The 25096-nt window shown below is 33.5% G+C and overlaps 1 protein-coding gene across 2 annotated transcripts in view; it reads left to right on the top strand.

Annotated features, from left to right (window-relative positions):
• The first annotated feature begins 1271 nt into the window (after window positions 1-1271).
• The window catches only part of mRpL15 (mitochondrial ribosomal protein L15), a 93836-nt gene continuing 70011 nt past the window's right edge, over window positions 1272-25096 (top strand). The window contains exon 1 of one of the 2 annotated variants that reach the window (XM_085825362.1): window positions 1272-1424. Coding sequence is in view for 1 of the 2 variants with exons in the window: in XM_085825361.1 (XP_085681487.1) it covers window positions 15864-15968 (105 nt within the window). In the remaining variant the exon portion in view is untranslated. Of the gene's footprint in view, window positions 1425-15660; window positions 15969-25096 lie in introns of those variants that run through there. The other variant, XM_085825361.1, reaches the window with a different exon arrangement.

Consider the following 25096-nt stretch of genomic DNA (forward strand, 5'->3'; position numbering starts at 1 on the left):
CGTTTCTCAAACCATTCCGAAATCTGTTTATCAATTTCACGCTGCTCTGCGGCCCAGGGGAGGGGGGGGAACGCCGAAACGCTGCGCCGCGCAATGAATTGGAAGTTAATCTGTCAGCACTATCCTTATCTTCAGGGCAGATGTTTTTATTTTATTTCGCTTATAATTCCTTACTAAATGTAGTATTTCATCTCGATGTACTCCGTCTTTGATATGATTTAAATCAAATTCCTCGTCATTATAATTCACTTCCGATAAAGAAGAAAGTGATACAGAGGTTATTGAAAACGAAAAAATTTCGATTGACAAATTAGTCGGTATTCTCGACACAGCAATTATACGACTTTAACAGCGGAACTTTGTAACTGAAGAAGAAATTATGTCTGTTTATAGAATTAAAGAGAAAGTATTATCACATAAAACGAAGCAACTTAAACAACTTACATTGAAAGAAATGTTTAATAAAGTAAACAAATTAATATTAAGCTTTTTTTTTTTTTGTAAATTTTGATACCCTTTAGATCATAATCATTCTTTATTTCATAAATTATGGTTTCATACTTTTAATTTTATAATTCCTGCATGCCATCTTACCAGATTTAAACTGATGATCTATAATCCGGAAAAGTCGCTAATCCGGAATTGCCGAAGTCCTGACGAGTCCGGATTAACGACTTTTGACTGTATATAATGTAATCCCTATGAAGGCCCTAACAATTCCTTCTCACTTAAAGTTGTAACCAGGGCCGGCGGAAGCGGGCCCGCAAGGCCTTCTTTGCAGGCGGGCGCCGACTAAGGGAGGGGCGCCGACCAGCGAACGACACAGAGCTTTTTTTTTTTTTTTTAATGAAAAAGAATGTGCACTTATCGGAGAAGAAGAAAAATATTTCTTGAATGCTTACACAGGACCATAAACGAGCTTCTGAATGTAAACAAAGAACACCCCATCTGGTGACTCAAGCTTCAAAGCAGTGCTTCACTTCTAGCGCCGGTTGGCTCCTCCTTCCTTTCCTACCTCCATGCACAGGACAGGGACCATGAGAGTTCGTGCCCCCTGCCAACACCTAACAGAAGGTGTTGCCCTTCCCCACCTTTCCTCTCCAGCTCATCCATCAATGCCTTGTCACCCATCCGTCAATCGTCAGGGATAGTATCATACAAAGAAGTTCGAGTTGGGAATTCACGCTGTGAGCAAGTTTAAATCTAGGTAATACCCTCAGACGTTGTTCATTACTCACAATGACCCTTCTGCGCATCTAGTACCAGATAACGGTCATTTTCCATGTGTCTAGAAAGCCACGTGTTATGTATCATCTACACATTCCATTTTCGTATTTACTGAGTATCACTGAGTGGTTGGTGAAGAAAATTTTCGATGCACAATAACCTTACTACCATTGGAAAAGAAAAGTCCATTTGATGAAGTACGTTCTTATTTTATTTTACTTAATATAATTTCTATTTATCCTTATTTTATCGTTTTTATTATATTTTTATTTAAAATGTATACAGTGAACTACGGCTTTTTTTTCTTGAAAATTTCTATGAAGGTGGGAAGGGAGGAACGGATTAGCCCTTTCTATCAGGGAAAATTTGCCGTTTTGCCATATGTAAGAATGAACACAGGCACCAACTTTTCATATTTTTCACGCGAGTTGAAAGATAGGGCAAGATTTGCATGGACGAAAACGCAAAAGTCTATAGAAAAGTGCTTCTCAACCTTTTTTGGTCCGCTGACCGGTAAAACTTACGAAAAAATTTCGCGGACCTGTGTGTTTTTTTCCCTCCCCCCCGAAAAAAAAACTTTACAAAGTATTCAAGAATTACTACATAAGTTAATTGTAATATTCTTATTACCATTTGCCTACAATCATATTTAAATATATGTGCCTTTCGTTTCCTTCTTACTCATCCTGGTTATTGATTTTTGATCTACCTATAGTTAAAGAAATAGTAGTTATAGCACAGTATTAAATTCCATGGTTATTAAAAACTTATGCTGATGTATAGTTTTCAGTTGTCCAAACATGCAGAAGAATGTGAGCAAGATAAAAAGCGAAACCTAACCTAAGACACCTTAAACACAACGATAGATATTCATTGTTCAAGTAATCAGCGATACTCAAGGTAAACAGGAGCACACTAACTGGTGTACTAAGTGTACGGCACGGCAATTTATAAAAGGCGATTAGGTACCTAGTTGCCAGGTTGTTATCTTTTTCATCACCGATCATATTATTTTATAAACTAGTAAACTATTTTTATTGTAATGTTGCGTGCGTACAGGTTCGTTACGAAATGAATTCCTTCCTTGATATCAACTAGGAGAAATCTATGATGCTCTCTTTGAAATATCCGAAGATGAATGCTTTTCAAACGAAGTGCAACATGAAGCACGAAGTCTGTGTACCAAAATCAAGGATTATAAATTTATTTGTTCCTTGATAGTTTGGCACGATTTGCTTAACAGAATTAATCATGTCAGCAAACAATTGCAAGAAAAGGGTTTGAGTGTTACACTAGCCTTAAAGGCAATAAGTAACTTAAAAACATTCATTGAAGAATATAGAAGTGATATCAATTACAAAAGTATTCTTGAGAAAGCCAAAGAACTTAGTGAAAAAGTGGATGGCGAGCTACAATTTAAAACTGTTGAAGAAGTCCAAAGACGGAAAAAGAAATGTCACTTTGATTACGAACATGTTGACGAATTTCCTCAATGTCCAGAAGAGAAGTTTAGGGCAAATGTCTTTTTTAGAATTTTGGATCCTGCTTGGACATCATTAAACAAAAGATTTGATTCAATGAAAAATCACTACGATAATTTTAGTTTCCTGGGTAATTTATCAGAAATCGATAACGCAAATTTGAAAATAAAATGTGATAAATTAGAAAAATTGTTACAGTGTGGTGACAATAAAGATATTAACGCAGAACTCTATGACGAAATAGTAGCTTCGAAAGACATTTTTACAGCCGGTATGAATGACCCATTCGATATTTTGAACTTAATTGTGTCAAATAATTTGTGCTTCCCGAACTTGAAGATCGTACTGACAATACTACTTAGCATTACTGTTAGTGTTGCTAGTAGCGAAAGATCATTCTCCAAATTAAAATTGATCAAGACATATTTACGTTCAAGTATATCGCAGGAAAGACTCATATATTTAGCTTTGATTGCCATTGAAAATGAAATCTGTCAAGAACTAGATGCGAAAGAAATTATAGAAAAATTTGTAAATATGAAATGCAGAAAAATAAATTATTAAAATCAATTTCAACAAATGCTTTCTTCAAAACTTCCCTCCTATACAAAAATTTAGAAAAGGGGGGGGGCGACTTCAGGTATTTTGCAGGTGGGCGCCGGATAACCTTGCGCCGGCGCTGGTTGTAACCCAAAAAGAGAACAAATTAAACTTCAGATACGTATACAATACTGAATCTGATACAAAAAATACAAAATATAAAAATAAATTATATACACTAAGACCCCGCTTAACGCTGTTTCGGTTTAGCGCTCTTTTATTTCAACCCAGGGATTCCACGAAATCGCTCGCAGCATACGGGGATTCCCAGAAATATTATGCAGCGATAGGTTTCAAATAGATATCCGAAAGAGTGTACTTGTATTTCTTGTTTGGTGCGGTATTGTACAGACATATTTTGAAGGGGTAAATGTGGAAGATGTCGAAGAAATAATTCAAGAAGCAGCGGCTAGTCTTTCTAATGCTCAAGGAATTAACTGAACAAGAAGAAAACAAAAATGTTGACAGCAGTGATTCAGAAGAAGAGCAAAAAGAACTTTCGATGGCGTTTGTAAAAAGGAGTTTGTCTACCATAACTGAAATAATGGATCAATTCATTGAAAATGATCCGAATTTTGACAGGAGCTCAAAAGTAAGGCGTGGTGTTAGAGATGCTCTATCCGTTTATGAAGAAGAGAACAACGCAAAAGAAAAAGGCAAACAACATTAGATGCTTTTGTCACAAAAAGGCAGAACACTGAAAACGCGGAAGGCTAACTAAATATGACTGACTAAGAATTTTATTTGTTTTTTTTAAGAATATTCGTTTTGTTATTTATATTTTGTTTTTATTTTTGCAAGAAATAATAATGTGGTATTAATTTGAGCTTTAAGAAATAAATGTTTGGTTTTATTTTTATTAAAAAAACATACTTTTTAAATTTAATACCTAACCAATTTCCTAGCCATCTTCCCCTAACCCCAATATTTACATGTAAAGATAGCCTCGTTTAGCGATGTTTCGCATTACGCTCTGATGGAACGTATCCCCCGCGTTAAGCGGGGTCTTACTGTATTTACAAAACCTAACTAACTATTTATATTGATATTACGTAAATATACGTATGGTAATGAACATTGTATAATAAAGATATTTTATACCTTGTTCTATATTTGGTTCCATTTATACATACCTATACATAGATATTCCATTTAAGGATTATAGTAGTAGTTAATATTACTACATATAAAACACAAAAGTGCATCAATAATGTATTTTTCAGTATTATTTAACTTGTTTATATGTCATTAGAAAATTAACCAAAAAGAAGCGACCACAATGTAATTGAGAAACAGTCCTTAGCCGTGAAAAGGTTGAAAGCCATTCAGTTATGACTATTATCTCACATACTCAGCTACTTCGCATACATGGAACATAGCATTCGAAATGAAAAACTCAATATTTACTACAAATTCATTCATGTAACAAATATCTGTCTTTCTACACCTATGGCTTTAAAAAAAAGATGTTATTTATCTTACAGTTTATCGTTAAGTAATACATTTTCATTGTACAAAATTGCATTCATTCGAAGTTGTATAAAACTGAATGTAGAGAAGTTAGATGTTTAAACGACCCCCACATTTTCTCCAGACCACGAGCAAGATTATCCCCTCCTTTTCAGCCCCCCGATAAAAAAGGGGTTCTAAATTTACGACCCGACCGCATATGAGGTGATTTCACCTACAGCATCTCTTCGTAGAAAGTGCATTATGAACTCATTCGACAACATTCAAGAATTAAACACAAATTCAGACACTTCTGAAAATATGATTTATATTTTTTATATTAGCATTTTAAAACATCAATAATTATAAATCACAGCATTTGGTAGTAATGTTGATATTTCTTGCCTCCTTATATCATACTTAAATACTATATGCACTTATAATTTCTGCTCTTTAGGATCATAATTTTAATAATATTTAATTAATATATTATCTACAATCATGAATTCTTCCTGGTATATTGCACACAGAAACTTTTGATTAATACACAGGATAATACCTCTTTTTTTTTTTTTTAAGATTGCTCTGTATCTTAAAAAAATGAATTTTTTTTTATACTTACCTATTCATACGCACAATCACTAGTTAGAATTCCATAAATGCTTAGAACATATCAAACTTCACCAATCATTCACAAACAGGTTCTCCAGTTTTAACAAATAATGTCCACATTTTTATAAATATTCTTTTTGTTGCACTCTTAAGTTCCAAGAAGTTTCAATATAATTTGTAACAAACCTTTTTGCAAGTATACAATATTATACTCAAAATTTACTAAAGGAACTACTGCCTCAAGTGTACTTTTGGAATGATCAACATGAAATTCTCACCACAGCAATCCATTTCTTGTATGAAAAACTTGCAACAGTGCTCAAAGTTGTTACAGCTAAAATGTAAATACTCCCTTATTTTCCCATTTATAGTGAAGTTTCCTTAGTATTACAGAGATATATAAAATTATGCAACAAAATAGAAATATATTAAAAATTAATAATAAACTGACTTCAAACATTCATATTTCGAATAAAACGATGACATAACTAACAAATAATTTATACGAGAATAATTTTTAAAAGACACAAATAATATATTGTTTGGAATTACATATACAAGTAGAAAAACAACAAAATTAAAACTTTCAAATAATAGAATAAAAATAGTTTACTTTTTTTGAAGTGTAAATCTTATCAGTTAGAATTCTGAATTCTTGCTTAAGCAAATATTTGTAAATACATTCAGAACTTCATGACAATATTAAACAACTGAAGATTTCAATACACATTTGAAAAAATTGCCAAATACTTCTAAAAATTGTATTTTTTAATATAAATATTTTTAAAATGCAAGAGCCATGCAGTATAGAGGGTAAAGTGCAGAATGGCCTACTTATTTGTTTGGCGCTATTTACAAGAGTAAGAAGAATTGGATTTTTGTAAATTTTTTTTGACTTTTTAAGTGAAAATAGGTCGATGGATAAAGTGATGGGAGTGAGTGTACAATGCTATTTTTGAGCAATTCTGGGATGTTTTTTAAAGTGAAAATAGATCGATGTGTACATGGATACCAAGTTTGTGCAATTCTTAAAAACATGCCAAGCAGTGGGCGATTCTGCACTTTTTCCCAATTTTAAATACTAATTCAAACAGTTGCTTAAGACCATCTCTAATTACTGTACCTAAATATATGCACTTATGTTCGTTGGAGGGAAAGGCTGATTCAAGTTGCTCAATGAGTATCACACATGAAATTTATTTGCAATATGTGTTAAATTTCATGTCAAGTTTAACATGTAACACTAACAATATAGCCATGTTTTAGCATTTTAACAGTAGACGTACTGGGTAAAGTGCAGAATCGCCCACTTATATAGCACGTATCGATGTGTACATGGACAAAGTCAAGCGAGTGCACAATGCCAAGTTTGTGCAATTCTCCGATATGTTTTTAAGTGAAAATAGGTTGATGTGTACATGGATACCAAATTTAAGCAATTCTTTGACTTGTTATTTTCAAGTTAAAGCAGAATCGCCCACTTATATGGCACGTATCGATGTGTACATTAATACGCACAACAATCTGTAGTACACAAATCTGTGCAATTCTTTGACTTGTTATTTTCTAGTTGGTGATTTTGTGAAACGCGAGAAGCAGTGGGCGATTCTGCACTTTCCCCGAAGTACTTTGAGGTGATAACACATACGTGATCCACAAAATCCATACTGGCAGATTACTTATTTCAACATCACACTTCTACAATTAGACAATTAACACTGATCATTATGTAAAACATCTTAGAAATGATTTCTGTAAAACTATGAGCAAAAAAAAAAAAATTGGATATGCTCAAAGATAAGGCCTAACTATCAGTTACTGCTGTGGCATTGTCTTAAATTGATATCCCAGTATTAAAATACATTGCATATTACCTAGTGATATTTTATATCAGGACACTGTTAACATAGAATTTTTTTTAATAAGAAAAAGTGAAAAATGCCTTGTTGGCTATGTTTAAAAGGAAATCATAGAACAGTACATATCATGTTTAAAACTGCTTGTGAACACTACAGTACATGTAATCCAATATGGATGATAAAAATTATGGGAGAAAAAGAAATCAAGGGCCATAGAGTCCTCCAATTCCAAATTAGTGAAATATTTTCAGTTAGCCTAGCTATGCACTGCTTCAAAAATTTCTTTTGCAACCGAATACTTCTTATATGCTACCAAAAATTAAATGTTACTTTCATTCTGCAGTTCTTTGAAGTGACTTGGCTCATCACGTACATTGGAAGTTTTTCTCTCCCTCAAACTATTAAACGCCTTACTAAGCCAAAATGCCCTGTTACATACTTCACATAATGAGATTTCTCAGCTACATGGTCTAAACTATTCTGCCATATTAGCAAATATTCTTCTAAATCTAAATTTCCCACTATAAGATATGAGGTATCAAACTTCTTTTCTGTGTGGACTAACTAAATGTCTTTAAATCACCTTTCCATCTAATCAATTTACCTACAATCACACACATGGAATCTTCCTCCTGAATCAGCAAGTACATTCGCTTTTAAACTACTCTTGTGTGTAAGCGATTTTTTACTTACTCCACAGAAATAAAACTACATTCTTGTATAAAAATGCATGTGCACCTTTAATTTACCCTTTTTACTAAATGACTTATTACATATATCACACACACAAATTTACTCTCCTCTGCATTCTCATTCAAAATATTTCTCTTCTGATATCACTTGCTACATACAGCTTCCTTGTTGTATGGCTAAGCATATGCTTTAACTCCCTCTTTATTCTACACAATTTGTCACATAAACATACAGATGAGATTTTGTGCCCTCTTATTCAAATTACATTTTTGATTAAATGCCTTGTTACATACCTTACACACATGGCTTTTCTCCGGTGTGATGCATAAGCTTATTAAAAATGTCTTACTAAATTACTTGTAACATATATCACTAGCATGAGGTTTCTTTATAGTGCAGACAAGCAAAGGCTTGCTGAAATTACTGCTCCATGTAAATAATTTCTTACATACATTATATATATGATCTTCCTATTCTCTGTGAATATTTACATGCTTATTCAAATCGCTCTTGATTCTAAAAGCTTTGTTACATATCTCACATACATGTGGTTTTTCTCCTGTGTGAATAAGCACATGCTTTTTTAAATTACTGCTATCAGTAAATGACTTCTCACAAATATCACATATATGAGGCTTCTCTCCTGTGTGAATACGTGCATGCTTGCTTAACTCACTCTTTGTTCCAAAAGACTTGTTACATACTTCACACAAATGAGATTTTTCTCCAGTGTGGATAAGCATATGCATATCTAAATTACTCTTTTGATTAAATGACTTCTTACATACATCACAGACATAAAACTTTTGTTCTCTGTGGAGAAGCATATGCCTGTTTAAACTTTTTTTTAAAGCAAATGCCTTGTTACATACCTCACACATATGTGGTTTTTCTCCTGTGTGAATAAGCATATGTTTTTTTAAATTACTGCTGTTTACAAATGACTTCTCACAAACATCACATATATGAGGTTTCTCTCCTGTATGCATATGCATATGCTCACTTAACTTACTCCTTTTGCTAAATGATTTATTACATACATCACAGACATGAGATTTCTCTCCTCTGTGTATACGCATATGGAAATCTAAACTACACTTATGATTAAATGACTTCATACATACTTCACAAACATTCAATTTTTCTCCTCTGTGAATCAGCATATGCCTACTTAAACTACCCTTGAGATTAAATGACTTGTTGCATATTTCACACATATGAGGTTTCTCTCCTGTGTGAATAATCAAATGCTTTCTTAAGCTACTTTTGTCTGCAAATAACTTCTTACAAATATCACATACATGAGGTTTCTCTCCTGTGTGAATACGCATATGGTTGTTTAACTCACTCTTGATTTTAAATGCTTTGCTACATACCTCACATACATGAGATCTTTCTCCAGTATGAATATGCATATGTTTGTTCAATGCACCCTTCAATCTAAATTGTTTCATGCATACCTCACACATATGAGGTTTTTCTCCTGTGTGAATAAGCATATGCTTTCTTAAATTACTCTTGAGTGCAAATGACTTCTTACAAACATCACACGTATGAGGCTTCTCTTCTGTGTGAATATGCATATGGTTATTTAACTCACTCTTAATTTTAAATGCTTTGCTACATACCTCACACACATAAGGTTTTTCTCCTGTGTGAACAAGCATATGGTTGTTTAATGCATCCATTACTCTAAATTACATATTTCACACATATGAGGTTTCTCTGCTATGTAAATAAGCATATGCATATTTGAATTATCGGTACTTTTCCGTTTCGCCGGCGCAAATCTCGCCAAGCAGACTTTGTTGGCGACAACATACAGTATACACATAAAAAATGTTAATTCTAAGAATTATTTTTTATTTTGAAGGCATAAACATTTTAATATGGTTTAAAATTTTGTAAAAAGCTAATAAATAAAGACAATAAATTTGTAAAAAGACATTAATTTAAGAATTTACTATGATTTCATGGTTCAATATCCTGATTCGCCGGTTCGTATCACGTGCCCCAAGTGATCTCATCTCACGTAAACTACGCTACTAAAATCTAATTCGCTCAGTAATTATCTACATTAATTTCAAGTTAAATCTTAATTTGGAATACAAGTTTAAATGCAAGAATTATTTCAATTCGTACGAATAGCTTACTCAGAAATTATGTAAAACCGTAGTGCTTTACCTCGCTAGTGCATTCTCATTAGAATTGATGAATTTAACACTTGATTTCGCCTTCGGATGAGCGGTGTAATTGCGTTCTAATTGACTTAGAACCTAATTGACTTAGAACTAATTGACTTATTACCGTGAATTGTCTTAGGGGATAAAATTTAAATATCGTGTAAAAATTCTATATTATTGTATGCCAGTATTGAAAGAAACAATCTGATAAGAAATGGCTTCAACTTGTTTTGAAACTGAGGCGTAAAAGGTTACCAGCTAAGATATTCCGTCTGGCATCAGTTAAACCATTATTGGCGACTTTATCGTTTGCGCCGGCAAAACGGAAAAGTACCGAATTATCCTTTTGATTAAATGGCTTGTCTTATGCCTGACACACATAAGATACCTCTCTTATGTGAATGAACATGTGCTTTTTCATAGTACCATTTCATGTAGGTGATTTTTTACATAACCTTAGTCGTGCAAATCTTCTTGCCAGTGTCAATAAGCATATGCTCTTTCAAAACAATTAAATGGCCTGTTAATAGATGTGGTTTCTGTCCTGCATGAATGATTATATGTATATTGAAACTGTCATTTAGTCTAAATAAATTGTTATACTTCCATATTTACTATCATTCTGATAAAGAAAATCGTGGACATTGAATGAAAAATTAATTTCAATTGTTAAAAATAGTAAAAATTAATTGTTAAAAATAGTAAACTTGGAACATGTAAACCAATAAATAAACTCAGCAATTTTGCAACCTTGCTTTCTACATCAGAAACAAATGGTAGCATGACGAAATAAAAAGATATGACAGTACAAGGATGTCCATCAATGAAACACTGATATATTAACTGCACACACTGTGCAACAGGTTTATCATGCACTTCTATATAGACTAAACAAAATTAACAAAACTACGCTCCAAGATTCCAGATTTTATTTAGAAATGCTTAGCTTCTAATAAAAAACTTATTGAATTTTCACAGAACTTATTAGTTCTATAAATTAGTAATTTCTAGTTCAATATTTTTAAATCATTTAAAAATTATAGAATTTTTTCATCGGATATAAATGTGAAATCAAAACTACGAAACTTTACTTTACATATATATACAAAAACGAGGATTCCGTCTTGTCTGGATAAATATGTGCCCGTTAAGAATCCTTCTTTTTCTTCCCAAATACTTAATGGTTAATTCATACCAAGTAGATAGGACTTCGCTTTTCTCCGATGGGGTTATGCATATACTTTTTTAAAGCACTCGTTTTACAACATGAGTTTCAATACGTTAAATACGTAATTCCGTTGCTGAGCTGAAGCAAACTGCATGCTTCGTTGCGAAGAAACATGTACATCGGTTGACTTGACTCAAAATACCGAATCGGTTGGTATGAATTGGGGTATCTATGAGTATATAGTCCTGAGGACTTTTACTCAGAAATTATTTACCCTGCGGGGTACGTCTTAGTGAGAAATAATTCCACTTTATTTAAAGTGGAAAGTTTCTGGTGAAAACATCGTCGCATGGGTGTCGCCATCTATTGGAACATCAGGAAGTAATAAGAAGTAAATTTTGAACTTAGTTTTCCTCTTCTGCGAAATCAAGAGCAATCTTCACTGCTAAGAAAGCGATAGAAAGTTTTTCTGTATTTGATTTAATATTAACTGCAACATTGTTCATATCTTGAATGAATTTGAAAACTTTAGGGTTTGAAAAAACTTGGGATATTGGATTATCATTATCTGCTGGGATCTTCTGCTGTTTAAAGACGGCGCTGAATGGGATGTTTCTTTGAATTTCTTTAATTTCAGTTTCAGATTTAGTTGCGAGTGCTGGGAAATCTTTAAGATTTGGAATCTCTTGGGTTTTCTCTGCTGGTTTAGGAGTTTGAAAACGCTTTATATAAATCGGGCAACCACGGTAGGACGATACATGCTCCCCACGGCAAAAATAGCAGATGGGTTTTTCTTCACGTTTTAAAGAGCAGGTATTAGATCTGTGATTCTGGGAACATTTACAACATGTTTCTTTTTTATAGCAATTCGCCTGTGAATGTCCATAGCTCTGACACTTGAAGCATTGAATTGGTCTTTTAGTTTTAGGTGCATATTTCTCAATAGTGATATTGAAGTTAAACATATTATTTAAGTTGTAAATCGCTTCTCCTAATTTATTCCTTTCAAGTTCAATGAAGTATATGGGTAATTTTATGAAATCACTTTCTATTCTCTTTGTGAACTGTTTAACTTTTAGTACTGGGAATTTTCTAAGTTTTAGGTCTTCAAATATTGCAGTTTCTGAGATGCTTCTGGGCATATTTTTTAGAATGACTTTAATGTTAGTTTTGGAATAAAGTTGATACGTATGGAATTCTATGCATGATTTCTTTAAAAATTCGATGGCGCTGTTGTAATCCTCTTCGGTGGAAGTATTTAAATAAACTTTTTTGGCTTTCATCTGGGTTTCATATTCGTTTTTTAGGATTTTAGTGCTTGAGATTTTCTGTAGATCAATCCAATCTAATTCAACTTGCGTGATGACTATTGGTGGGATTTTTATTTCAGATTTATGATTAGTTTTAACTTCAGTAGTTTCATTATTTTCTTTATCATTTAAAAGCTCGAATCTGTTGTTTTGTTCTATTTCTTCTTTTTCGCTAGGTTTTAGATTAGGTTTGCATGTTTTTGAGGGGATTGACCAATTTTGTTCTGAATTATTATCTGCTTCTGGAGCTGTTAAATTGTTATAAACTTTTTTCTTTGATAGAGTTCACTAAATCTTCGTGTTCTTTCACATTTTCTGCGTAATCTTTCTCGTCCATCGATCCGGTGTCCATTAAGTTCGATTGTTCAATCATACGCTCTTGGGATTTATTTAAGATTTCAGTTAGGGCTCCATTTCTGAGTATTTGATATCTGGGATCTTTATCTAATTCAGTTCCGAGTCCTTGAAAAAAGTTAGGGAAAATATGTTTATACTTTTCCATGGTGTCGCGAAAATCTTGGGTTTTTGGAGTCGCAGTGCTGGGGGAGCTACTTTTCTTTATTCCTTTAGGCTGCTGCAATTTAGTTTCTAAACTGGAGGGTTTTAGAAAATCTTTAAATTTTAATTTTCCGCTATTCTTAGATGAGTTGGAATAATCTGAGTCGGGATCCATGTCGCTGTCGCTTTCACGCCTATTCCAAAAACGATCTGGTGGTTTTTTGGCCGCCATGAGGAGAGAAAGCAAAAATACTTACAGAACAAATCAGGATGCGTGCGTCGCGCAGCGACGCTAACCTCTGAAGGCCTGTCCACACGAGGACGCTCCCGACGTAGTTGACGTAACTTTTTTGTCGCCGGCGTAAATTCGCAGGACGCAGAAGACGTAAAACTGAGTACGCTCCTGTTCAGCTTTTTCGCCCGCGACGCGCGCGTACAGCCAATAGCCGACCGAGTTCTTATCACGTGTCATAATCAGAAAACCTTCTTGCTTACCCGTTTCAATATGGCGTCAGAGCCACACAGAGATGAGTTTTTGCTTAGAAATATAACTGTATACAGCAATAAAATAATCAGCATTGTTCACGCCATCTTCAGATTTCTCAAACCGTACATATTAGTGTACATTTAAAATTTTCATTAAAGGGAAAAACTGTATACTTATAAAGCAATGATCCGACCAGTATATCCATATGCTTCACCTATTTATAACACCGTAAGTAATAGGAACCTAAATAAATTACAGTTTCTACGAAATCAAAGTTTCTGCCTTACAAAATTCTCCTTAATTATTATAAATATTGGCTATATCATGTGTAATAAAAAGCTCTATAAATATCCCAATATTAAATACACCAAAAACTAACTTCAGCAATATAATAACTTCTAAAATAAAGCAGTTGACTGTGAAAGAGTATTCAATAAAATACAATTACGAAATTTTGGAGGAAAGTTACAACTTGTCTCATACAGCAATCATTTATTGAAGTTTAATTAAATTACCTTTGCAGCGACTTCTACTTGTTACATTATTTTTCACAAACACTGCTATCACAGATAGCTGAGTGATCAACGCGCTGCTCTAGTGGCGGAGGAGTGGAAAGGTGGCAAGTTCGTACCTCACCCGTAGGCGGTATAATTCAGTTAGCTTTTCTCATTTTGAAACGTGTTTCTTATATTTAATCATGAATCATTATATTCTTATTTTACCTATTATTATTGTTTTAATTTCTTATTTTATTCATTATTATTATTGTTTTTAATTTAGTTTAAAAATGTGCAGTACAAATAGAAATCCTTATGTAAAAATATATCAGCATCTCTTTATCATATATCATCTATAAATTCTCTCTTTATTTTTACTTTATTGCATATTTTATCATGCACATAATTTCTCATAAACTGTCCAAAGTTTGAACCTCATTCTAAATTCAAAAATAAATAAAAAGAAAAACAAAAGACCGAGGGAGAGCGAGTTAAAAAATATGAAAGTGGTTTTATTATATGGTGGATGGTGTATATAAAGAGAATTAAGTAATTTAATTCTCTTTATATACTGTATTACAAACAAATTTTATAAATCCTAATTTTCATACGATATAGAATCTGCAAGTCTGTCAAACAGGTCGATACTCATCCTGAAGGAATTAAAAAACAAGTAATATACCCCCTACCCCAAAAAAATGAAGTCAATTCCTACTTAGGTTCACAAAGAAAAGTTTTAAAATACAAAAATAAATAAATAAATAAATAAAAATACAAACATAATTTTTTTAATTAAAAATTAAAAAAATTTTAATATGTGAAAAAGCTGTATTAAATTCAAGTGTCATTCACTGCAAGTTTAAAAAATTGTATTTGAACTTGAGTGGATGAATAAAAAGCATTTTATGTACTGAAAATTTGAACAAGATATAGGGAGAGTGTGAGCTAACAGTAGGAATTTAATAATTCCAGATATTTCTTTCGCAAACAAGGCAGTAAAAAAAAAAAAAAAAAAAAAAAAAAAAAAACTCTTTGAACAGGTCGCTCTAAATAAATCTTTCGGACCCATTCTTGCCATTTTTTGCGGTTTTGCCTCTGCTTAATAATTGCACATAATAGTAAAGTTTCAGCTACAAAAAAAAAAAAAAAAAATCATCTGATTCGGACAACTTGCCGCAAACATACAGAAGAACAGCGAAGTAATAAGATACAGCTCTGTTGACGCTATATCACAGCGTCACGTGATTTTTGCGCTAAATAATTCTATTGGTTAAACGCAGTCTTCGCAAGCGTACTCGTTTGGACGTTTTTATTACGCTGGTAACGTAACAGCGCGTTCGTCAGCTACGTTTCGAGCGTACTCGTGTGGACGGGCCTTGAGTGGATGTGACCGAATCGGTTAACCAAGTTACTCGCATTTATCGTACGACTGTTTGATGCAATTGCTATTCGAAATGACAAGCGTCTAGCCCCTCAGAAGCTAGTTTCCTCCTGGTTCCTCCCTGAACATCTGCGCAGATTACTGCGCGTGTCGTCATTTTCCTGAAGGCGCCTCGTATTTACTATTATTTACTCTGCTCTGTGCACTGCTGTGAACATGCGCTGGGGCCAAGCGCTTGTCTGTCTGTCTTGCCAGAAAGTGTATAAAAGGTGCACTTCCGTGAAGTGTTGTTTCATGGCGCTGAGTAAGATGGAAACAATCTTTGTTATGCATAAATGCATCTGAAACATTTGGGTATCATAATTTTTTAAGTTCTTTAGTAAGGAATTTTAATTAAATTGTGTATTGTTATAAGGAAATGGCTAGTAGTAAAGGTGCAGAAAAAGCTCTAGAATTATTGAGGTATTTACCTCGTATATCTTTAGCTAATGTGAAGCCAAATAAAGGAGAATTTCGTCGATTGGTAGGTATAATATTTATAAACAACTATTAAACATCTTTCGTATTTGAAGTATTTAACTTCAAGCAAAATTTCTCTAGTAGAGATTAGAAATTTGGTGTAGCAATTTACGATGCCATGTCTTCGACAGCTAGAAAATTCTCCTTTTTAAAAAAAATTAGGTTTATTCATGAAGAATCGTGAATTATTCGAAGAAGATATCGAAGTAGTGTTTGAAAATCTCTAAAGAAGTGAACTCCAGGCTCACATAATTTGGCACTTCTGTTATCCGGACCAGATTCAGAAATGTATGTATGTATATATGTGTTCATGCAAGCATGTATGTGGGTAAAATCCTTGTATACGGTGCAGCCTTGGCGCGATTTTGAAAATTATCGCCAACACCAAAAATGACCCAAAGAACGTCTATGTATATACTATACACTATATACATAGTATGTACTATGTATAAACCTAGTATATACTATGTATAACTATATATATATTCTTTGAATGCTATATACATAGTATATACTATGTATAACTATATATATTCTTTGAATGACCCATTTACTGCTCATAGTATATGTCCCGTTTTTACTGCTCATCATAAAAGTCGCCAAATCCTGTGTGCACTGGATACTAGGATTAAACCCGTATGTGTGTATCTCTAAAGAAGTGAACTCCAGGCACATATATGTACATAGATGCATACATGCATATATTTTTTAGTCCAGTTCCGATAACAGAAGAGTACCCATAATTTTGAAGCGAACTAAAGCGATGAAAATCCAGGGGTACAAAGTCTGGTGAGTATGGGTGGTGACACAAAACACTCAACCTGTATTCAAATAGTCTTTATATAGATTTTATCAGAATATGTCCAAAGCATTGTTATGATGGAAGACAACATGTTTATAATTAGTCAGTTCTTTGTTTTAAATTCTGGTTTAAAACTGCCATTTGGAAACAGTATTTTTCCAAATTTATTGTCTGATTTGATGGCTACACTTCATAGTGTATAATTCCTTTGTCATCCCACCACACACAAAGAATTACTTTTTGGAATGCATCCCTCCTCTCGATGTTACTAAAGGATGTTAATTTGGCTTACACCATGATCTTTTTCTTGCAGCAGTATTGCATAGTGTCCACTTTTCATCTTCAGTAATTAGCCATTTCATAAAAGGAGATTCTTGGTTTCTTTTTAGGAAAGAATCATATGCTGAACATGTATCATGGCAGCTTACATACCTAATCTTCTTCAAATTATCGTGTACTGTAATTTTTGGAATATTTAGTTTTTTTTTTCTGATAGTTCCTGAACTGTTTAACATGAATGTTCAGCAGTAGCTTCTTTTAATAGGTACAGTTTACAGTGGATAGTCCTCAACAGCAGCCATTATCTCTGATGCCAAAATTTCCATGCCTTCTCAAACCATCTTCAAACTGTGTCATCAAAAACGGGAATTTGTTCATATACAGTACATATTTTATGAGCTGTCTGACTAGCATTTTTTCCTTCTGCAAAATAAAAGAGAAGTGAAAATGAACTTTAGTGTCTGTTCTTAACACTGCATTGAAAATAAAATTATATTTCAACACATTTAGAATTATGCAAGTGAGCAGAAAAGACTGTGTATAAGTATTAGGTTTGATTAAAGTCATTCCATATCTACTGTACCAAAGTAATTGGAAGAAAACATGCTGTAATCTGGAAAACCACAAAACTTTTCAGATGCCCAGTATTTGAGTTAAAAGGCCAAGGATCTTTGCCTACTATTTATTCTTTTGTATTAGGTATGTAAGTGTGCATTTGAAATTTTGTGTAAAATATATTCATAATCATGTCTTTTTTTATTATCAATTTAATTTTTCGAATATTTCCAAATTTTGCTGCCCTTGGCTTTAGTCTATTTTGTCTCTATGTAAATTTACCCATTACGTGTTATTTTGGACTGAGGCTTAATCCTAGTATACAGTATACATGGGATTTGGTGATATTATGAAGATCAATAAACGTGGTGTTTATGATGAGCAGCAGTTTTCAAAATTGCACCAAGTATGATCAGTACACTGTACGACCAAGGTCGTACAGTATACTGATCATATTTGAGGATAAAATAAGTTATTATAGAAAAAATTAGCACCAATGGGATCCTTTGCGGAAGAAAACCCCAAATTAGAATGTTTTGAATAATACCCATATCCAAGTTGAGAAATGCTTATTCATTTGTTACCATTTATGAGAGAAAAGGTTTCAGACTTCAGTCTCTTCTCTCTGTTTAATACAGCTTTTGTGATACGTAAAAAGCAATACGTCTGCCTCAATTGTAGATGCAAATTCTTGTTTCCCTTTTCATCTTGGCAGCTAGGAAGCTTAATCTAGATTAGGAATTCTGAAAGTTTTTGAAAATTTTATCAATCTGGATTCCTCCCCCCCATTCTGGATTTTTGATATTTGCACAGAAAGAAAGAGAATTTTTAAATTAAAATCAAATTAATATTGATCCATATGGCACCTTTAAGAACTAATATAATACTTATGAATATTTATATTTAGGTAAAAGTGTATTTACGGGTATCCCTTGACGAAAATTGCTGATTTTTGGCGGTACATGGATACCAAGTTTGTGCAATTCTTTGGCTTGCTGTTTTGGCTTGCGTATCGGCAATTTTTGCGCCAATAATCACTGCTACACAAAGCCAAAATAACAAGATGAAGAATTGCACAAACTTGGTATTCATGTACACATCGACCTATTTTCACTTTAAAAAAAAATCATCAGAGAATTGTGCACTTTCTTGACTTTGATTATCTTACACATCGAACTGTATTCACTTAAAAACTCAGAAAAGTAGCCAACAAACAAATATATAATCTCAATAAACTACATTTTAAATCAAACAATGAAATAACGTAAAAAAGGAAATTCATCTTTGCACTACTCAGAGGAAATATCCACTTACCTTATTTACGAATTAACACGTCTTCAGTCAAACAAAATTCCTTAACAGCATCCCAAAACTTAACATCCTAAAATTATCTGAACTAGAATTTGTATACTGGCATCGCCACATAAATGCACAAAATAAGAGTAAGAAATATCTTTTGTAGTGCTGTATCATCCAACCATACGCATTTCCTCCTTACAAACAGGACACTTAATAATGGCTACTAAGTAAACCTTCATTTATGCACCAGTCAAGTAATGCTCTTTTTCTCTTTCTTTCCAAATCCAGCAGAAACTTCAAATTAATCTTACCGCATTCAGCCATTTTACCATCTAAACCAGAAAACAAGCAATGTATTTCGTAACCAGCACATACGACAAGCTCTTACAAATTCACCACAATCATGCAACTCATTACATCATAATAGGGTTTCCATAACATTCAACTACTCAGGTTAGCATAAGTAAACCACCACTTGGTGATAAATGAAACAACTTCGCAATAATACAAGGGGTACCCTTGTCTCTACTGTAACCTATACAGCCAAAAGTCGTTAATCCGCACTCGTCGGGACTTCGGCGATTCCGGATTATAGATCATCAGTTTAAATCTCGTAAGATGGCATGCAGAAATTCTAAAATTAAAAATGTGAAACCGTAATTTATGAAATAAAGAACAATTATGATTTAAAGGGTATCAAAATTTACAAAAAAAAAAGGCCTTAATATTTATTTGTTTACTTTATTAAACATTTCTTTCAATGTAAGTTGTTTAAGTTGCTTCGTTTTATGTGATAATACATTCTCTTTAATTCTATAAACAGACATAATTTCTTGTTCAGTTACAAAGTTCCGCTGTTCAAGTCCCGTAATTGCTGTGCTGAGAATACCGACTAACTTGTCAATTGAAATTTTTTCATTTTCACTAACCTCTCTGTCACCTTCTTCATGTTTTTATCCATTTTTTTGCAGCAATTCCACTTTTTGTTTGATGGATATCGAAACATACTTTCGTTTTGTAGATCCTTTGGGAGCTCCAGCATTGGAAAATCTATTTTGACACAATCGAAAGTTCAAGTTTACTTTTATAAAATTGCTCTTATAGTCTGCAAAATATAATAAGCCGGATCCAATTCGAATATTAAGGAACAACACAATCATCAACATTAACTGAAATAGATAATTAGATAATTTTAGCTTATACCATTTATTATACATAAAACACGCACGCGAAAATGTATTTTGCGCTCGCGCACATGCATATGCGCAGTAGTAAAGGTCTTACGCGCACGCGTAAACGCCTATGCGCATGTGTCAACGCAGCGCATGCGCAGAAAGTTTTTAGCTTTGAGGTCCGGATTATGGGTGTCCGAATTAACGACTTTTGACTGTATTTATATAGCACTGGTTCATTTTGTAAGTTTTAAGGTTTTTTAGTTTGCAAAAGTTGAGTCCACTATATGTATGTATTCATATGTTTGGAACTACTCTCATATGCGCCCTCAAGTCTCCAAATTTCTCGTCAAACATTTTTGGTGAAAAACTCCATATGCATTGCTACCTAAATTTTTTGTATACATTTCGAATTTTAACCCTAAAATGTCTGCAGAAACCACGGTTTGAAGACACAATTTAAGCTAAAAACCCAAAACAAAAACAAAAAAAAAAAGAAAAAATTTAGATAGCAAAAACGTAAAGTTTGTAACCAAAAATATTTGACAAGAATCCATGTACACAGCAATACGCTTTAACGTAAAAAAACGTCTACGGATTGCGCATTCTAGGCAGCGAAGGAATCTATGAACTACGCACACCTCGCTTCAATAAATTAACATAACAAAATTAAATTTCAAAGAATACTATGTACACAGCATTCTGTTTAAACTTAAAAAAAAGCTACGAATTGCACAATCTAGGCATAGCGCACAAATCAACCAAATAAACTAAACAAAATTACAAACAATTCAAAAAACAACAATAACAGTAGAAATTCGTATTAAAAAACAATAAACATAACATTCTACAAAATAAAAACAGTAAAATGACATGCACTTACTGTAATACATTCCTGAATAAAATTTCGCCAGTCACGCAACGTCTCTGAACAAAAGTGCCATGATTTTGCTATATCACATGTCTTTCTGAGATTCAAAATTTCGAAAGTAACGATAAAAATTTCCTCCAAAGTTAACATATTACACGAAAACCACAATCCAAATCTTAAGCTCCGTTGACAGTCACATACTTTACCAGCAACCATTTGACTGCAAATCCACACAAAAACTATCAGAAACGCCCTTCTTCGTCTGAGTTCTCCTAGCAGCTCTGCATTTCGGACTCCCTTTTAAAAGTCCCACAGAAATTCCAAAAATACACTTCAATCTTCATAAACACACCCGTGAACAAAAGACTCGTTAACAACTCCAATATTGTACCTTTTAGTACTAAATTTATTTTCCGCACAATCTAGATTACACGGCTGAAATCTTGCCACCACATCTATCATTGCAACATAGGTCATTTTAAAACATGCAGGACACGAACCAACGAGCAATTAAAGCACTCCAGCAAAAGATTTTTCAACGTCAACAAGGTTGCCATACAACATGCAATCATGCCAAAAACCAGTGCAGAACACATATCGCCACATTTGGTGAAATTAGGGTGCATATAAGAGTAGAGCCATATGTTTATTTACAAGGTATATTAAACTTTAGGTTTTGCTGATTATTCTTCTCACTATTATTACTAAAAGCATTGTCTAAATACAGGAACTAACTAAAGAAGATTTATGTAGCTTGTGATTTTTATATTTAATGTTTCTTTAATTATTAGACATTATCATTGCCAAATGTTATTATAATCTTTATTTAAAACAGTGTGTATAAATCATAATTTGATCTGTTCATTTCAGTTTCCATGTGTATAGTTCTAAATTATTTGGTACTTAAGTGTTAACAGAGAAAAAGGCAAAATTTTGCGAAAAAGAGCAAATAGTAATCAACTTTGGCACCATGACACAAATTAATTGCTATTGTAACTGTGATGCCACTAAGTTTTAATAACACTTATAAGCCACAATTTTAAGAACAGATATTTTTCTCGTCATTTATAGTTTGATCATGGATCTATAGGATCTAGAAAACAATGAAGGTGATGCTATTATTTTCTTACAAAGGTATAACATATTGCCCGCAAATCATCAGTATTCCAGTTTTCATGAAATGGAAGTTTTATTCGCGTGAATCGAAGGGCGTGCTGTAATGTTTGAAAGACTTGGGAACAAACCAGTCAGCAACTGGTTTATAGCAAGTAGATTGCCATTTGTTACTGCCATCAGACTCATGTGCTGCTGGGAAATGACATCTATGAAATTCGCATGGAAGAACTCAACATAGCTAGTACTACTATATTTGAGAGAAATATATGTCTATGAAATGCAGAATCATGAAAATAAGAAGGTAAGTGGTGACAGCTTAACCATAGAGATTGATGCTGAAAGCCTGCTGTTAAAAAGAAAAAGATACCATTGCCTGCATTCTCCTGCCACACAAGATTTTTGGCAGTCTTTTCCAGGAGTCTAAAGAAACCTTTCTTTTACGACAGTGACTGTCTGAGAAACCGCGACTCTGTTAAATGTAGTCAAAGATAATATCAAAAAAAGAATTATTTAGACTCTAGCTATTTATAAAAGATAATTCCAAAAAGTTGGGCTTGAGCTTTTCGAAGGGAAACACAAATTCAGTTCTGTAGAGTTCATTCACGAAACATTGAGCAGGTATGCAGTTCTTCAAAAGGCAGAATATGAAACGTAGGGATATGGCAAGACCCCATAAAATCACACTTTGGCGGAGTTGGTATGGCAGTAGAAAGTTTATAAAAAAAACCCTTGAAAGCTATTTTAGAACTTCTTGCCAAACATTTTCTACCCAAAATAAAGTATGTGTCAAATTACTGCCAAAGTTAATCAATTCTTATCCATTAACATGTAAGCTAATAGTTATTTTATTCGCATCATTCCTTGTGACTAAACATTTCACTGCATGAGGTATTTTTTCGGTACTATTCCGTTTTCAGAACCATACAAAATCGCCAAACTATTTTTGATGCCAGTGCTGCCAAAAAAATTGCGCCAACCGTAATGCAAGAAAGGAAGTATAATAGTAAATAACTATCTAAGATTATTGTTTTAATTTAGATAAAAGGTTAATTTCATATACCGTATTTGATGGCATATAAGACGCATCCTTATTTAGAAAGCCACACACAAGAGAAAAAAAACTTTTAATAGTCCGTGCGAGAGCTCGGTACCACAATGTGGTTTCTTCTAGTTCTCACGCTTCGTAAAAGCCAAATAAACAACCATTGAATGCAATTACGAAACATATTTTTATTAAGGAAAATTGACAAACGGCAAGCTATTTTGAACATAATATGTAAATTTCAATAATGAATAAATGAATGAACGGCAAGCAATCAAACATAATACAAAATAAAGCAGAAACAACAAAAAACACAGATTCAAGGAAAACATTGCCTATCATGAAATTAGACTTTAATCACTTTCAAAACCATAAAAATCCTTTTTTTTATCATCATCATCGAAAACGAGAATATCGTCATCGCTAATATTACCTTCTTCGAATAATGCGACGTCTTCTGTTCCATCAAGAGCATTACTGATTCCGCACTTCTTAAAGGACTTCAGCCTTTATGTCCTCCCAAGATCTTTTTACCCACTCGCACACTTTTGAAATAGAGGGCCGTTTCATTCTGCCTGAGGGTGTGAGGGCGTGATGTGGCTCTCCTATCCACTTGTTCCATCTTTCTTGCACGTTTTCCTTAAATGGCTTATTCACCGATACATCTAAAGGCTGCAATTGGCTAGGCGTTCCACCAGGAAAGACAGATGTCTGGGTTTTTAATTCTCTCGCCTTTTTTCTTTATGGTTTCAGTTCTATGGGCGCTAAACTAATCCAAAACCAAAGGAGAGGGTTTTCTTGAGAGTCCACCAGGTCGCCTCGCCCATACGTTCTGTAACCACAGTTTCATTCCAGCTTCGTCCATCCAGCCTTTCGGATGAACATAAACAATTACACCCGTTGGAAGTTTTTCTTTTGAATATGAAAAACGGCGGTAGTTTTGCGCCATCAGCACAACATGTTAGAACTACAGTATATCGGTTTATTTCATGACCTGTGGTTTTTATGGTTATTGATTTAGACCTATTAATACTCACAGTCTTGTTGGAAGGTACATCAAATGTGAGTGGAATTTCATCCATATTTCCTATTTGACCGAGCTCAAAAGAAGTTTTCTTGCATGCATTTATAACAAACCTATGAAATGCTAGTATTTTTTCTTCATAATCTGCTGGCATTTTCTGTGCAATAGTTGTTTTTGTGCACATTGATAAGCCTTGCCTTTTCATGAACCCGTAGCACCAGCCCTCAGACCCTGAAAAGTTCTGATTCTCATGTTTTTCTACAAATCCTTTGGCATCATTGATTATCATTTTAGTTGAAACACTTATCTCAGATATCCTCTTATCTATCACCCACATTTTTATGGCATTTTCAAGTTCAGGCCAAGATGGAGCTGGGCATCGAAGGTTATGTTTTTGTTTTTTAGCAGTCTTCAGTTGATCTTCCTGCAGTCACGAAGTATGTATCATTTTTTTGGTTGGTGGTGGACCGAAATGCCTTGCTGCTGCTCAATTTTCCATGCACTTTAACGTAGTTTAACACTCCTAGTTTATAAAGAATTGTATAGCTTAATCTCTTGTTTCCTGTAGTCATATTTTCCAGGGTATTTTTTATAAACAAATAGTTTTAAACACCGATATCGACACGTTTATACAGAGTGGCACTGAAACCGACACGTGTGTCGGCTGAGTCAAAGAAAGTCTATGTAAAGAAGAAAAGGCTCCATGAACGTAATGTGACCGTCGAACCTGTTCGAACTTCGACATCAGCTTCGAGCTTTGGCACTTTTTGGCAACAGTTATTTTACGCATGCACAAAATAATTATGGCAGATGTAGAAAAAGTTGTGTGTCGAGACCTTTATCCAGGCTAAAAATTGTATTCAGTATTGAAAGTTAACCTGTGTCCTTCACGTATAAGATGCAGGTAACTTTTTTGAGACCAAATTTAGGAAAAAAAGTGTGTCTTATATGCCGTTAAATATGGTAATACTT

This window comes from Stegodyphus dumicola, chromosome 10 (genome assembly GCF_044657685.1).
Source record: "Stegodyphus dumicola isolate Sdum_Otavi_A_Nest chromosome 10, ASM4465768v1".
In the NCBI taxonomy this organism is placed as follows: domain Eukaryota; kingdom Metazoa; phylum Arthropoda; class Arachnida; order Araneae; family Eresidae; genus Stegodyphus; species Stegodyphus dumicola.